Here is a 15,586-nt window from a genome sequence, read left to right on the forward strand (position 1 = left end):
GTTCCGGATATTTTCTAAGCCATTTATCTTTGAACTCTTCACAATATATCAGTTTCTTAATGTATTTGGCCAAGATCTCACAAATTTCATCCCTGTTCACTGCCAGTTTTCCGTCAAAAACTCAAGCTTAAAGTTCGATACCCATTTAAGTGTTGCTTGGCAACATAAATTCAGTCTCGAGGCTGCAGATCTCCCTCAGATAAAGCAAGCACGGTTTTTTCTAATAAAATAACTACAGTTCTAAACTGCGCTTATTGGCATAGTGGATCAGAACAAGAGTTAAAGAGTACCCCTAAAGCGATGTGCAGCTCTTCTGTCTCCAGGGAGGTGTGAGAGGTGAATGGAGTTCAATGATCCTATGCTCAACTGAGGAGCTCCCTGGATAAGGGTTACAAAAAAAAAAGAAGAAGAAGGAACATGAACAGGAACTCATTATTGAGCAAACATAATGACAAACCATTACTGAAATAGGGATCAACAGAATAAAGAAACAATGGCAGGTATGAAAACACAAACAAACAAGGACAGTTACCATATCTTCATACACTGCCATCTTCTTATAGATGGATTCTCTCCTCATCTGTCCCAATTTTGTTTATATGTTCCTATCCAAGTACCTACCTATCTTTCCATAAATTATTTACTTTAATTGATTTGTTAATTTCCAGGATCTGTATTCTATGATAACGTTGTGTGTATTTATTTCAGTTTATTCCAGAATTTGATAAGCTACATTTCTTCGTGTAGTGTTTCTCTGCCAATAAATAATATGACACTTGCAAATCATCATCTTCTTAATAGCACTGTTGGAACACGTTCCTGAAACAAGAAGTGAATGCATGAGTAATAATAATAATTATATAACATGTAGTTTGAATTACAATTTGAAATAATTTACCAACACATAAAATACATTTAACCCTAGCATACCAAGATAATTTTGTACACATTACTAGCTAAACCCGGCCACGTTTCGCTGTGGCTCAGTCTGATATGAAATGAATTGATAAGTAAATAAATATATTTTAGCGAACATAGATTCACCAAGAAATCACATCATTCAATTTAATATCCTGCCTTGCGTTGCTGTGGCAAAGCTGTGGAATGAAAGGAAAAGAAGAAAAACTACGTTTTTCACAGAATATAATTTTTATTGTAAAGCTAGTAGACTGACTACATTTTTTGTTTGTCCATGTTTTGCATAAACATAAAGATCAGACGATTAACCGACTCTGGAACATAAAAGAAGCAGTCACTTTCAAAAATTCAAACCGTGCACTTGCAGATAATGGCCTTGCGCTTTCATGATAATCATAGCGAACGCAAGGCGTACTGGAAATTGAAGTCGTTTGAACTCGAACGCCATGTCGATCGGAATGAGTGGTACTGGTATTCGTGGAAGTAGTACGTCTTCACCTTTATGAGGTCCAATCAGAATTGTTGCTTCAATCAGATTGTTCTCAATTTTTAAATACTAATCGTGAGCCATTGTATAACTTTGGCTAATTAATGTTTCGCAGTAATATAATTGGTACTTCAATGTTCAAATTCAGAATGTGTGACGGTAATTCGGGAACATCAAGAGAATGAAGAATTACCGTTGGAAAATTTACCTCACTTCAGTTCATCACGGAGTCAATGGATTCGTATGTCACTGTTTCACCTGTGATTCTGTTTAGAATGATGGTGTTCATATGATGTGTGTCGACATTTTTAACCGTTAGAATGGCTCTCCCACTCAACCATGCGTGATTTTGATAATTTGTTTCGATGCCATAGAAAACCGTGTCAACGAATTCTTCATTTGAATTCACGATGTTGTAGACATTACCGGTAGATGAAAAGATTATTTTTCCTGTTTCTAGATACAGTGCCATTACCGACCTCGAGTAATTGTTTTAAAAAGGTGTTAGATATTGGATCCGTTTGAAGCTGAACTCGCATATTTGTTGTTAAATACATTCTTTTTACTGTACTCCAAAAAAATGAATAATTCAAGCAGACATGCAATTCATCAGCTGGTGTTGAGCGAGTTGTAACTAGAAGCGTTTGCATGCAGTCATCGGATAGTAACACCAATGCTCCACCAAATGGAACCTGATTATTTCGCAAGTCTTTCAATGCATGATTTAAGATTTCCACTGACTTTTTGTGAGCCATTGTACACTCATCCCATACAATGATTTTGCACGTCTGAAGAACCTTTCCCACTCCTGATGTTTTTGAAATGTTACATGTTGGGTTTTCTATGAATTGCATGTTTAGTGACAGTTTAAGAGCTGAATGCTCTGATCTCCTCCTTCAATCAACGTTGCAGCAATGCAGCAATGAAGAAGCAAGAGCTAACGCAATATCATTTGGGGATTTTGTTTTCGTGAGGATACATTGAACTCCCTTAGAGAATTTTGATAAGCTCTGGTTTATGAGTTACTGCCCGCACAGAAATTATTTAAATACAGATAATGCTAAGGAATGGACAATGGAATATCGTGACAATTTCCCTGTTGCCACTTCAGAGGAATATTACCGTAGAAATATGTCCTTGCCCTTCTTGAATATATTACACGAAGAGAAAGAAGTGAAACGTACAGGTGGCCAAAAGAACCTTGGAGGAATTTCGCTCTGAACTCTGTCCATACTATACAGGGTGGACGAGAAGTACCCATACTCCTGTATCTGTTTAGTATCCAATGTTATTTATGTGGGTTGGTAGGTATATCACGTTTTATTAATTGTTGGAATCAATGTTGGAATACATATTATCGCAATCGAGTGTTAGTGTGAAGCCATGGCAGATGTGAGCGGTAAGAGTTACACTGTTGAGGAGCGGATAGTGGCAAGTGTTTGGGGTGCAAGCACGACAGCACACAGGGCAGACAATGAGACAGGTAATGGGAGCATTCCATGAAAGGTTTAATAAGTCTCCACCGCAAAAAGCAACGCTTTTCTACTGGGACAGACGTCCTTTCGCCTCGGGCAGTGCTAAAGACAGGCCACGGAGTAGAAGGAAGAAGATTTGAGAAGAAACATGTGCTAGGGCCTGTGCTTCGATTGAACAATCTCCTATGAAGTCAAAGCGTAAACGTACTTCGGAGCTCGGTATACCGATGACAACAATGCGAGATTACATTAAAAAGACCTTAAGTTCAGACCTCGTCGATCGATGTTCATGAACAAGTTATCGGTTAGAGACCGGAATGAGCGCGTTTTAGCATGCCGTGCTTTGTCAAATAAATTCCCAAATCAGTGAGCCGTGCCAAGGTTATGTTTTCAGATTAATGCTATTTATCGCAGGTCACGTGCTAGAAATGTTGTATGGTCCAAAGAGAATCCTCATTACAGAGTTGAGTTGGAAAGGAACTCCACACGTAAAGATTTGGGCAGAGATGACATCGCATCATCTGCTAGGGCCGTACATTTTTTGAAGGGACTGTGAACAGTGAAAATTATTTACACAGGTTACAAACATGGTCAATACCCCAGGTTGAGGAAAGGGGACTTAAGAGATCGCATATGGTTACATCTCAATTGAGGAGTATTTCCAACAATATTTGAGACTTTCGCCGTTACTCACTAGACTCTTGCAGTACGCGAGTTCCTAAACGAACATTTTCCAGGACGGTGGACAAGTCGTGGTTCACTAGCAACACCAGCTCCCTTGAAATGGCCATCAAGAAGTCCTGACTTCACCACGCTTGACAACTCACTATGGGGAGTCATTAAGGAGCATGTATCTGCATGTTGTTACGCTACAAACGAAGAACTGCGCAATGCTGTTGAGGATGCATTTCGCACTATAACACCGGACATGCTCAAAAATATGTCAGGAAGAACATGGGGGCATACAGAACTGTGTTTACAGCATGATAGCGAACATACAGATATATTGGACACTTAAAACGTAAGTAACATAAACTAAACATTATTTGATACCAAACAATTACACTGGTACGGGAACGTACATACAGGGGCTCGAGGGTAACAAGTCATATAGGCTAACTGTAAATTTAAAAATCTTTGCGTACAAAACCGAGGTGGATCACAAGTAATACATATCACTCATAAACGGACAATAACTGTACATCCCTTACCTTTGTTATAAGCATTATGGTGCTGTAAAACGTCCCATGAACAAGATGGCCTTGGAATTTTCATCTTGAATTATGAAGACAAAGGGATGATCTGCAGTGAAGTATACTGGAAGCTGTGGAGGAGGTCCTGGACGAATTATAGTGCTAGAACCTGTGAATGAGAAACACATCTCTTAATTCCACTAAACTGAATTAAATTAAATTAAATAAACATCTCAATTGAGGAGTATTTTCAACAATATTTTAGACTTTCGCCGTTACTCGCACTGTTGAATGCAGAAATGAACTGCTTTGGAGATGGATTGGAGCAAGACCTTCCTTTCTACCTTATTATGGAGAAGAAATGTTCCTGGCGATCCTGGTTAATTTCTCGCATTAATAGGTATCTATTATCATTATCCAGCAATTCATTTTTCAACACACCTAATACAACAATATTCATTCTCAACCCCTTTATACACTTTATCGTATTTGTTACATCTTTATTGTACACATCCACATATTTCCAAGATTCTACAAATTCTCTAAGACCAGAAGCACTTCAAAATTCTCAGAATGACATGTGATGGCATTTCTCAACTTAACTGGACCTTAAAGACTATAACAACTAAAAATATCAAATAAATAATTCAACTTCTGGAGAAACTCTGCAGTAGGCACCTGCCACAAGTGTTTCAATAGCGGTTGCCACAGAGTGGCTTAGCACACGACAAGCAGTACTAACTTTCTCTTTTGAAAAAGGTGGCAGCTCTACAGATTCTTTTGTAAGCTTTGGTGCAAGTTTATATTCTCTTTTACTGTCACTTTCATACAAGTCTTTGACATTTTGCCAAGATGCAGTTCCTACTTCACCACTTTCTAAGCTGTACACCATATTATATTTAAATAAATTGTTCCTCATGCGAACTTTGTATGATTGGGAATCGAAGGAGTATTTTCACTAACAAGGGAGGTTTGGATTAGTTAGAACACATTTATTTTCGACCATTAATCCCTCTCCTCCATCCACACAGAAAATACAAGTTTAATAAGAATACATTATTTATAAACAAACATTTAAGAAAATTCAGGTGAAACACCTACTAAACAACAAAGTATTAAACATAGTAATTACAATGATAAGCGTGGTACTGGAGATCTGGATGATATAGAACTATATGATTACAATGTATGCAAAATTATAAATGTTAGATAATTCTGTGAACCTTATCCACTTACTGTAATACCGTATTCGGTAAAACAACCGATACTGAATTTTTTTAAATTGCGTTGGTACAATGTGTGTTCAAAATCGAGGAGGGGGGTACACCGAGGGGAGGGGGGATTGTAGGTTACATCACTCCCCACCACCACTACCACTCCAATTAATTGTGGCAACCATGTAATTGAAGATTTTAGGTAGCTCATTGTTTTGCTTTTAATTTTAACTACATATTTGCCAACAATGTGTTGATGCTTCCATTAATAAACATAAATAAATTATACAAATCTTTCTTCTAAAAGCAATCATCCTGAACCAATGGACTTCATTTCTGCACTTAAGATTTTGCTACAGCGATATTTTCCCAAGAATACATCGAGTACTGAAACTGTTTGCTCTCTTACTAGTAACCACTGACACACCAGAACGATCTTTTTCATTCCAGAAATATTTAAAAAATAATACAGAATATGACTGCACAGGAGAGATAAAGTTTTCTAACTCTTTTGTATATACACAAAGAAGAAAATGTAAACGTAGAAAACGTTATAACTTACTCTTTTGTAACACTGGGCAATCTATTTCCATGGTTACTTTTTGTGATGCATTCCACCTCTTACATTTCCCTACTGGATCAATTGCAGCATAAGTTGATATAAAATTCACTGCTTTTCTGTCACACCATCTTATAAGTGCCACATTACTGTCCTTTTCCACATGCCAGTCGTAGCTGCCTCTTCCAGAGCTTCGGACATCAGGGGACACTTGCCCATCCTGTCATTACGTATTGTGCCCACACAGAATAATCTCCTTTCTTTCAGTGCTATAGCAAGATGAAGAGAAGAAAACCAGTTATCGAAGTAAACTTTGAAGTTTTCACTCCCAGGAATGGCCTTTGATGAAGGTGGTACTGATGGTAGTTGAATATCCGCAGATTTATTTCCTTCTTCCTGTACTGGTATTTCCTATGTAACATATAATCATCAACATTAGTACAGAGTAATAATATGCTTATTTAAAAATATCCTGTACTGCATAAATCAGCTAATTGTACTTACATATTCAGATTCATTCTCTTATATTTGCTTGACGAAATACTGCTGTTTCATCTTCTGAGTCCTCAAAATCTGACAATTCATCTATTTCAGAATTTACCTCATCTGATAACTGTTCAAGAATATCAAGAACGTCCTTTTCATTTCTTATTCATGTCGGTTTCATCTTGGCTATTGGCATAAAACAAGTATGAAATGGAATTACAATCCGGTTGGTAAAAGTTAGGTTAGAATGATTTGTTTATACTTAACCCCAATGTAGCGACACCATATTCTAATCAGATACGGTATATTTACTAGCTTGATACATATTCCAATTTATCGCGGTACATAATCTTACAACAATACATTAAGTTGACAAATACACTAATATAAAAACTCACCATTAATTGTTCTGAAACGTGATTCTGTAACACTGGCGGTACTAGGTCACAGCCAGCTGATTCACTTCACATACTAAACACACACACTGACACCTAGATCATTGCTCTAAGTGGCATCTGTAGTCATTTTATGAAAACACATACCTGTAGCTTTATGGCAACAATGGGATTGAAGGGACCAGTCTAAATAAAAACTGGTAAGGTGTCCCTGATACTCATTGCATAGGAGCAACACTGGTAGCGATAGGGTAGGGTTCCAAAAGCCTACAGAACCCTGGTTTTATCCAGGATCAAAGCCGCCAACCCGAAGCATATCGCTGCTCTACCGCATACAACTTACTCCCATGACGATTCAACTCATACTGGTGGCGTCGGGTGGCGTCCCAAGCCGAGAAGCGTGGCTTACCTCTGCTGCTGCTCGCACGCGCGCAGAATCCCTCAGGCGGTCTCGAAAGTTCAAAGCCTAGTTGCCAAAGCGTAGCACTTCATAGACCGACTAGATATGATAAACAAATTCGAACGAAGATGGCAAGATATTACACATTAATTGTGATGCGACAATGTCCATTCTCAAAGTTCGTTGATACGAATTTCTAATGGTGAAGATACCAGTCCAAAAGGTTTTCTGGGGAGTTTCGGTACACTAAATACTGTCACAGGTAATATGAAATTATACGGCATGTTTTATGGCCGCCTACCCTTCCCGACGCCAACCTCAGTTGAGGAGTTAATGAAGGCGAAATGGATTATGGTAATTGAAATTTGGCAAGGTTCTGGAGGAATCGTCTGTGGCCTATGAATAGCAGCTGTCCTGGTATTTACCGGGAAGTGAAAATGAGAAACCACAGAGAATCATTCTCAAGACAGCCGACGATGGGGTTCGAATGCACTCGTCCGCCGAATGTAGAGCTTGACTCCATAACTATAGCGGGTTAACACGCGTGGTGCTCCGCTCGGTAATATTTTTATCTATCTATCTATCTATCTATCTATCTATCTATCTATCTATCTATCTATCTATATAAACGTGAAACTACAGTATGTGTGTGTTTGTCTCACATGGACTCAAAAATTACTGGACCTATTTCGCTGAAAATTTCCTATTACACCAGAGATGGTTTAGGAAGTGGTTTGGAAGAAATTATACTCTTTTGAGTCGTTTTTATTTCATGTTTGAGGATTTTGAAGCATTTACACGTGTGGTATTGAATATTATTGCAACTTTAAGTAAGGATGAATCAATCAGTCAATCAATCTGTCACTACTGATCTGCATTTAAGACCATCGCTCAGGTGGCAGATTCCCTATCTGTTGTTTTCCTAGCCTTTTCTTAAATGATTCCAAAGAAATTAGAAATTTATTGAACATCTCCCTTGATGAGTTATCCCAATCCCTAACTCCCCTTACTATAAATGAATAATTGTCCCAGTCCGATAGATATGTCTTATGATGTCTGTTAGGTCTTCAGCCCAGAGGCTGGCTGGATCCTCAAATAGCACCACCAAAGGCTATACAGTTATAGGGAAACGGCAAAAACTAATGGTAGAGCTCAAATGAGGCGTACTAGGCAAGATGAGGAGTGAGATAATTTGCCATTGCTTTCCTCGCTGGGCCAGAATGTGCCACTGCAGCACGACCGACCCTATGAGCAACACCTTTCATAACACTCAGACACTATTTGTGCTCTGAATGTCATTATTCAGCACCACCCATACCCCAGCAACTTCCATATTGTCACAGCCATGGATGAGACTGGGACTTCAGTGGAAGCTACACTTTGCTCTGGCCTGTGGCAAGAGCCGGAAACAAAAGTACTGCATCCATCAAGAAATGGCCCAACAGGCAGTGCCTTGTGATGAGTAAATGAAATGAAATGGCGTATGGCTTTAAGTGCTGCAATGTGTCCGAGGACTTCGGCTTACCAGGTCCAGGTCTTTTGATTTGACACCCGTAGGCGACCTGCGCGTCGTGATGAGGATGAAATGATGAAGACGACACATACTCCCAGTCCCCGTGCCAGGGGAATTAACCAAATATGGTTAAAATTTCAGACCCGGCCGGGAATCGAATCCGGTACCCCTGTGACCAAAGGCCAGAACGCTAACCATTTAGCCATGGAGCCGGTCACTTCACACATAATCAACAGGCAATACAATTCTTGAAGGTAAACATTCAAAAAAACTATCCGGGCAACGCCGGGTACTACAGCTAGTAATAATAATAGATTTTAGGGCTGGTTTACACGGGTAGAGTAGCGAGGCGAGTAGAGTGGATAGTAGAGCTACTAGCATCGTGTAAACGACCGAGATAGTAGCAAGTAGAGTAGAGTAGTTAGTAGGCAGTAGAGTAGAGTGGGTTTCCGCTGCGGTAAAGTAACTCTACCAGTATCCTTCCCCCTCCACCGGAACCGAGCTCCGAGAGCTGGCGGAGAAGTCCGAGGACGTTCGATTTTTCAGCTGACGCGTCATTCGACTGCTGTATTTGCATGTGTGTACGTACGGTGGTATTACGTCGAGCGTTTATTTGGCGGCAAAATGAAGTGGACGGAAGAAGAAACTTGCAAATTTGTGGAGCTCTACAGCGAAAAAGAATGTTTATGGAACATAAATAAGCGTTACTTATAGAAATAAGAATATGAGACGGGCGGCGGAAGAGGACTTGATTGCGAAAATGGGTAAAGAGGGTTTTGGGTTAACGGAACTGAAACAGAAAATACAAAAATTACGATGTACATACAATCAAATACTCATGAAAATACGAAGATCCAAGAAGTCTGGAGGTGGTGCCGCAGACATCTACACTCGAAGATGCAACATAAAATATAAACAAGTGTCAGCTGGATTTTCACTTAATATGAAGATTTCTCAAGTTTCAATGTTATACAGCGTGTTCATCATGTGTCTCGACATGTTTAAGTTAGGCAATACAATGGTGCAGGACTGTGTACATTAATCATATTAATAACATACATAGGGATCTTCTACACATCACTTGCCACTGCCGTTAATTTTTAGCAATAACAGTAATTTCCCCAACAAATTGAATAGTTCCATATGTTGTTTGGAATGTCCAAAATAATTATTGTTTACAGTACAGTGTCAGATCTAGAAGCTTAAGCTCTACACCTGGGCCGTACAAGCAACGAACAAAAAAAAATAAAAAATAAAAAATAAAAATCAGTAATTGGGATATTTATGGCGAAGAAGTTACTGCAAATTACGCCTACGCCAGCGTAATTTACAGTGTACGTATGGCCGGTTACGTCTCAAAACTCACGTGCAAAAATTAGTAGCAAATGGTATCAAAACTCACGACTGCAAACTAATAGCTAAATTAATATTCCAATGAGTCTCAAAATCCACGACTCCGGTTAGCAGGTGCCTGCGATGACGGCAGGAGGGGTGAGGTGAGCGGTGACTCACTGACCAGGCCTCTCCTGAGGCCACAATACCATTAACATTAAATTTATATCAAAAGGAAAAATACGTTATATTACCTTTAAGACCACAGAAAAATGTTTTGATAATAATAATAATAATAATAATAATAATACACCTCTGTGTCATTCATCGACCATTATTTTCCCCTGTGTGTTGGGGTGGCAGAGTAACATCCACAGTATCCTCTGCCTATCGTAAGAGGTGACTAAAAGGGGCCCCAGGGGTACTTACATTTTTTAGAAAAGGCCCTTGTCTTTCTTTGCCCGAAACCTTCATTTTCTCGAAGTATGGGCCACCTTCCATTTTTTCCCTCTGATTAGTATTAATAGAGGATGGCTGCCCAGTTGCACTCCCTCTTAAAACAGTAATCACCACCACCACCACCACCACCACCACCACCACCACCACCACCACCTTTTCCTTCATTGTTTTCAACACTTATTGATTTTTAATGAACCTTTCCACATTTTCTTGGCTGGGGAAAGAACCACCATCATAAAATATCATCAGCATCAGCGCTGTGGAGTCTTTTTTAAGTCATATAGCAACAGCACGTCAAAGATAGCGATTGGCTGCTTCGCTATATTTCAGATAAAATTCTGACACATTTTAATTTATGATTTTATAAATTTGGTGAGCCAAGTAGTCAATACTACAAGTATATAACATTGCGTATCGTGTAATCGCGTGGGGACGTGATGTAATATATTAATCTATGCTAAGTAAGGCATCTGGGAGTACATGACTCAGTCATACGTGTGGAGCATGAGTTCATATTATTTTCGGAAAGCGTATCAGAGACCGTTCATCATACTCGCCCACTTTCTGAAGGGAATGGAGATAAGTAATTTAATTTCCCTGCGATGAGATTCATGACCAAATTAATCTCTAATGAAACTAAATGAGTGAATTAACAGTCGTAATATTTAATATCGGTAAAATAAAGTTTCTTATATAAGTAAATGCCGTCTTCTGGCCTCATAATAGAACTAAGCCCCGGTAATTACTACCAACTGAAAATTTATTTTAACTAGCAGCAGGCAATATACCTACTTTAATTTTATGTCGTCCGGCTGCATGGATACATGGTTAGCATGCTGGTCTGTGGTCCAATGGGTCCAGGGAGTCCCAGGTTCGACTCCTGGCCGGGATTTTCACTTTCATTTGTTAATTCCTATGGCTCGGGAACTGAGTATTTGTGCCGTCTTCAGCATTGGACTTCATGGATTGCAAAAAAAAGAGGCGTATTTCTATTTTTCATCTATTCACATAATTCAATCGATTATCCATCCGACACACTTACACCGAAAAATGTATTCATGACGCAACCGATTATTCTACGCGATATAACTGAATGATATTTGAAATTCATTTTATTATTTATTCCATTATTTAAATAACCGGATGGAAGCTATTTGATTTTAAAAAAATATCCGATTATATCATCACTAGTAGGGTGGGCACATATCCATTCAAAGAAGAATTGGTCCTGCTCGTGAGGTTTGAGACTAGCCCAGATAGAGAAACCTATTCTTGCTAATCCTCTTCTTAGAATTCGTGAATTTTGATACTCGTGAGTTTTGAGACTCGTGGGTTCTGAGACGACACACTGATGGCCAATGGGTATTCTTTCTATAACTTTTGAAATGAATTCTGTAAAATTTCATTCGGATAAGATTTAGGCTGGCTGAAATACAACAAAAAAAAAATGGAAATAGAAACACCACTACAGTCTAACTGGGGAAAGGAGTACCTCACCCCTTCACCGTGGAACAAAAACCTTCGCCAGAATTATGATCTATAATTAGACTGGAGCTCGTTCATATAGTTTTATCTTAGAAATCACCACTACAGTATTTACAGACGAAGACTAGTAAAATCCTGAGGGGATGATTACACTGTCGTTACTTTCTGTACAATAATGAATAAAGTCATAACAATTCAATCGTTTGTGTTCCTGGGTTAAAATACATGCTTGTACTGCCAGGGAACTGCTCCTTCATTAACAAAATGATTCCTGAGACGATCCCTCATGTTCTTGGCCAACTGTGTCGAGTTTGTCCCCCCATATTTCTCCAAATTGCCAAGTTCTCTCAGAATTAATGCCGATGCCCCGAGTGTATATCTCCTACTAAGCCAGCCTCTTACCCATTCCCTTTTTTTCCTCATTTACTTCTTCTTCTAACGCTTCACTAACCTCTTGCAGTAATATGTTTGTAAATGTCTTTAAACACTTCCTTACGATGTGCTTACGTCTTGACATGGTGCTACTACTGTACTCTACTCTACTGTATGACTCTACTCCCGTATGAACGATACGAGTGTCAACTCTACCAGACAGCGGTAGAGTAGAGTAACGTGGCTACTCTACTAACTACTCTACTCGCCTCGCTACTCTACCCGTGTAAACCAGCCCTTAACGAAGGTCCTGGTATCAATGTACTACACATACTTGGGTCGAAAACTAGTGGACGAATGAATTCACGAAGTATTACCTGACAGCACCACCGTACGAAGGATGGTGAGTTGTGGAGAATACCTAGTGACTTCAAGTCTTACATCTGTGAGAAGAAGGCCATACTCTACCTGTAACTGCAGCAGCTTCAGTGCCTTCCTCTGTTACTTCAACGAACGCTTTCTGCACAATATCGGATATATGCAATCTTTTGCTGGAAATCTTCGAGAAGTTTGCTTCGGGATCAAATATATTAGATATGCCCATCTGCAAAGAAATAATAATAAATTGTATTGCGCACAATGTGCAAAATTTTCATATTACATCAAGTAAATTACATTTCACTCAAGGAGAACTTTGTTCAGAGCAAAATTGAGTCAGAGAGGATGTTTTCTTACACTTCATTACGTGAAATGCATCACACTGTTCCTTGCACAATACACATACACACTCCTGGCTGGCCCGGTGGTAGGATTTCTTGGGACAGATACGGTGGTGATAGCCGTGTATTACAAAGCGTATCACCAAATGTCTCAACTCATATTCCCCTTTCATCCAATCCTTATTTATCAGTGCTTCTGTACTGTAAAAGCTTTCCGCGATCGAGTCCCTTTTCTCTCGTAGTTCTCGCAACAGTTCCTCGCATGCAGAAGTTTGCTGTAGAGGCATTTGCAGTCTCAAATCCTCTATCAAGAAGGTTTCCCGGTCTAAAATATGTACGTAACGGGATCGGGTGAATTTAGATACCTCTAGAACCCTCTTGAGGTATCTCGGTTTCATGCTTTCCAGTTCTCGTAGCTGTTTACGTGATAGGTACTCCCATTTTACTTCTAATTCGTATGTGAGCGTTGGTAGCACTTTCACTTGGAAAAGTTTCATGGCCGTCTCCAGTGACAATCTTTGCAGATGTTCGATGTCACTTATGCTTCTAAGTGCAGCTAGTCTCTTCTTTATGTGTACTGAGAAATTCGTCCCGGAGACTGGTAGAGTGATCCCTAGATATGTGAACTGGTTTTTTCGGTGTTAATGTATGTCCCCCACATACAATGTACTCCGCTTTGGATAAGCGTCCTCCTCTCCTGAATACCATTAATTCTGTCTTATTTAGATTTATCCTTAGCTCGTTGTCATCCGCCTATTGTATGATAAGCCCCATTCCGTTTTGCAAGTATTTTATGTTATCAGCGCCTGGTGCAAATAAATGGAAACAGTTCAAACAATCCATTCGTAAACTGGATTTAACAGTCATCATTATCCCTTTTATACCCAACGGGCACCTTTGTGTCCATCTGGAAATTTAATTATTAGAAGAATCTCAGATGTTTTAAATATATCTGAGCATTGTCAGCGGGAAATGGATACAACAGTGAGCATTTATTCGTGTGTGCTTAGCATGAATTGCGTTTGGCCACTTCTTGGATGTTACAAGGAATGAATGATGATTAGAATGCCATCGCCAGCTCCGAAGCGGAGGTAAGCTTCATACATTATTATCATCTGTGTAATTTAATTGATAGCTGAGTCCCACAAATGTGTATTTTATTTATTTCAACTGGAGATTATCCCTGAGGACAAAGTATACATAATAACAAGATGAATATTGAAAGCAATTGCGAGTTCGTAAGCACATTTGCATTAAAAGTTTGGGAGATATGGTTCTTCAGGATTTGAATAGAATATTTCAAGGCAGTTGCTGCAACTTCTCTTATTAATACCTGATTGAGACATATTTACCGAAATAGTTTCAACATTTCCGACACAGTATGCTTGCAAATAATGTTTTACGTCAATTATTTGCTTCCTAATACAAAAATTATTCGAGAACAGATCTTAATATAAGAACAATATTCAAAAATACATATTTTGATGTAGGTTTAATGTTTAATACTGCACTTCTGATCCATTTCAAAATATATAACGTGCCTGTTTGTGAAGTACTCTAGATATGGTTCTTTTTAGGTTTGTGCACAGAAAATCGTCGTAGTATCTCAATATATTTCTTTTAGCACACGGAATTTGACTGTGGTAAAGATAATCGGGAAGCTTGAGACTCTAGACGCGCCGAATGTTCTTGGTGCCGATTATTTTATTGGACGCCCTGAAGATTCAGATGCAGACGATGAAATTTGCAATGATCCTCACGGACTATCAAGCAATCAACTTCGAACCTCTTCTGAATTACAAATATATTATACATGCAGCGGTGGTTAGTGAGGAAGAAAACCCATGCAATAGTTGTCTGAATCCCATTTTTGATGAAAACTCAACTGCTATCGGTAGCAACAGAAGAACCAGAGACGAGTGCATTTCCTTCCACTGGGAAAAAGGTGATCTTTCGTTTTCACTACCAACCCTACAACAAGAGCATCCTCCGCAGATCAAAAATCCTAGCATATCTCATCTGACTCTTCTCACCCGTTAGTTTTCTTGGAAACATTCTTGACTCCTGAAAACATTCTAAAATATTAAAAGAACTTCGTGAATTATAGCAACAATGATTATAACAAGACTGTTAATTGCTGGACATTGTTCTATTATTTGATGGTGGAGTAACCGTTCAAACTTATATACAGTCAGGTGCAAGGAATCTTGCCGATATAATAAACAGTGGGTTGGTAATCGAATGTTAAAACTACTCTGCTCCACTCAGTGTCAACCTATTATTTGTTTCTTTTGATTGTCAGTCTACACTTAAGTTCCTTCGTGTTCTGTGGATACAGTTTGCAGTCTTTAGCGAGGTTAACAAATCAAGTTATAATAATTTGAGAGGCTGGAAGGCTTAACCGATATTAAGAATTAATCATATATCCTCGCTTTCAAAAATTATACACTGATGAGCAATTATTAGAGATACCTAGCAAATAGCGTGGAGCATGCCGTTTCAGCCGTGCGACAGCGACAGCGACGATGCGGCGTGGCATGGCCTCCGCAAGACACCTGAAGTGTTGGGACACATATTGA

At 39.1% G+C, this 15,586-nt stretch overlaps 1 protein-coding gene across 1 annotated transcript in view; it reads right to left on the bottom strand.

The window, feature by feature from the left end:
• Positions 1-689: 689 nt before the first annotated feature.
• LOC136876389 (leukocyte elastase inhibitor) overlaps positions 690-15,586 on the bottom strand; it is a 54,590-nt gene continuing 39,693 nt past the window's right edge. The window contains exons 7-9 of the mRNA XM_067150303.2: positions 12,757-12,892; positions 4,092-4,242; positions 690-819 (exon numbers count right to left, since the gene is read on the bottom strand). Of these exons, the coding sequence (XP_067006404.2) occupies positions 4,106-4,242; positions 12,757-12,892 (273 nt within the window). The 3' untranslated portion in view covers positions 690-819; positions 4,092-4,105. The remainder of the gene's footprint in view (positions 820-4,091; positions 4,243-12,756; positions 12,893-15,586) is intronic.

This window comes from Anabrus simplex, chromosome 6 (assembly GCF_040414725.1).
Source record: "Anabrus simplex isolate iqAnaSimp1 chromosome 6, ASM4041472v1, whole genome shotgun sequence".
Taxonomy (NCBI): domain Eukaryota; kingdom Metazoa; phylum Arthropoda; class Insecta; order Orthoptera; family Tettigoniidae; genus Anabrus; species Anabrus simplex.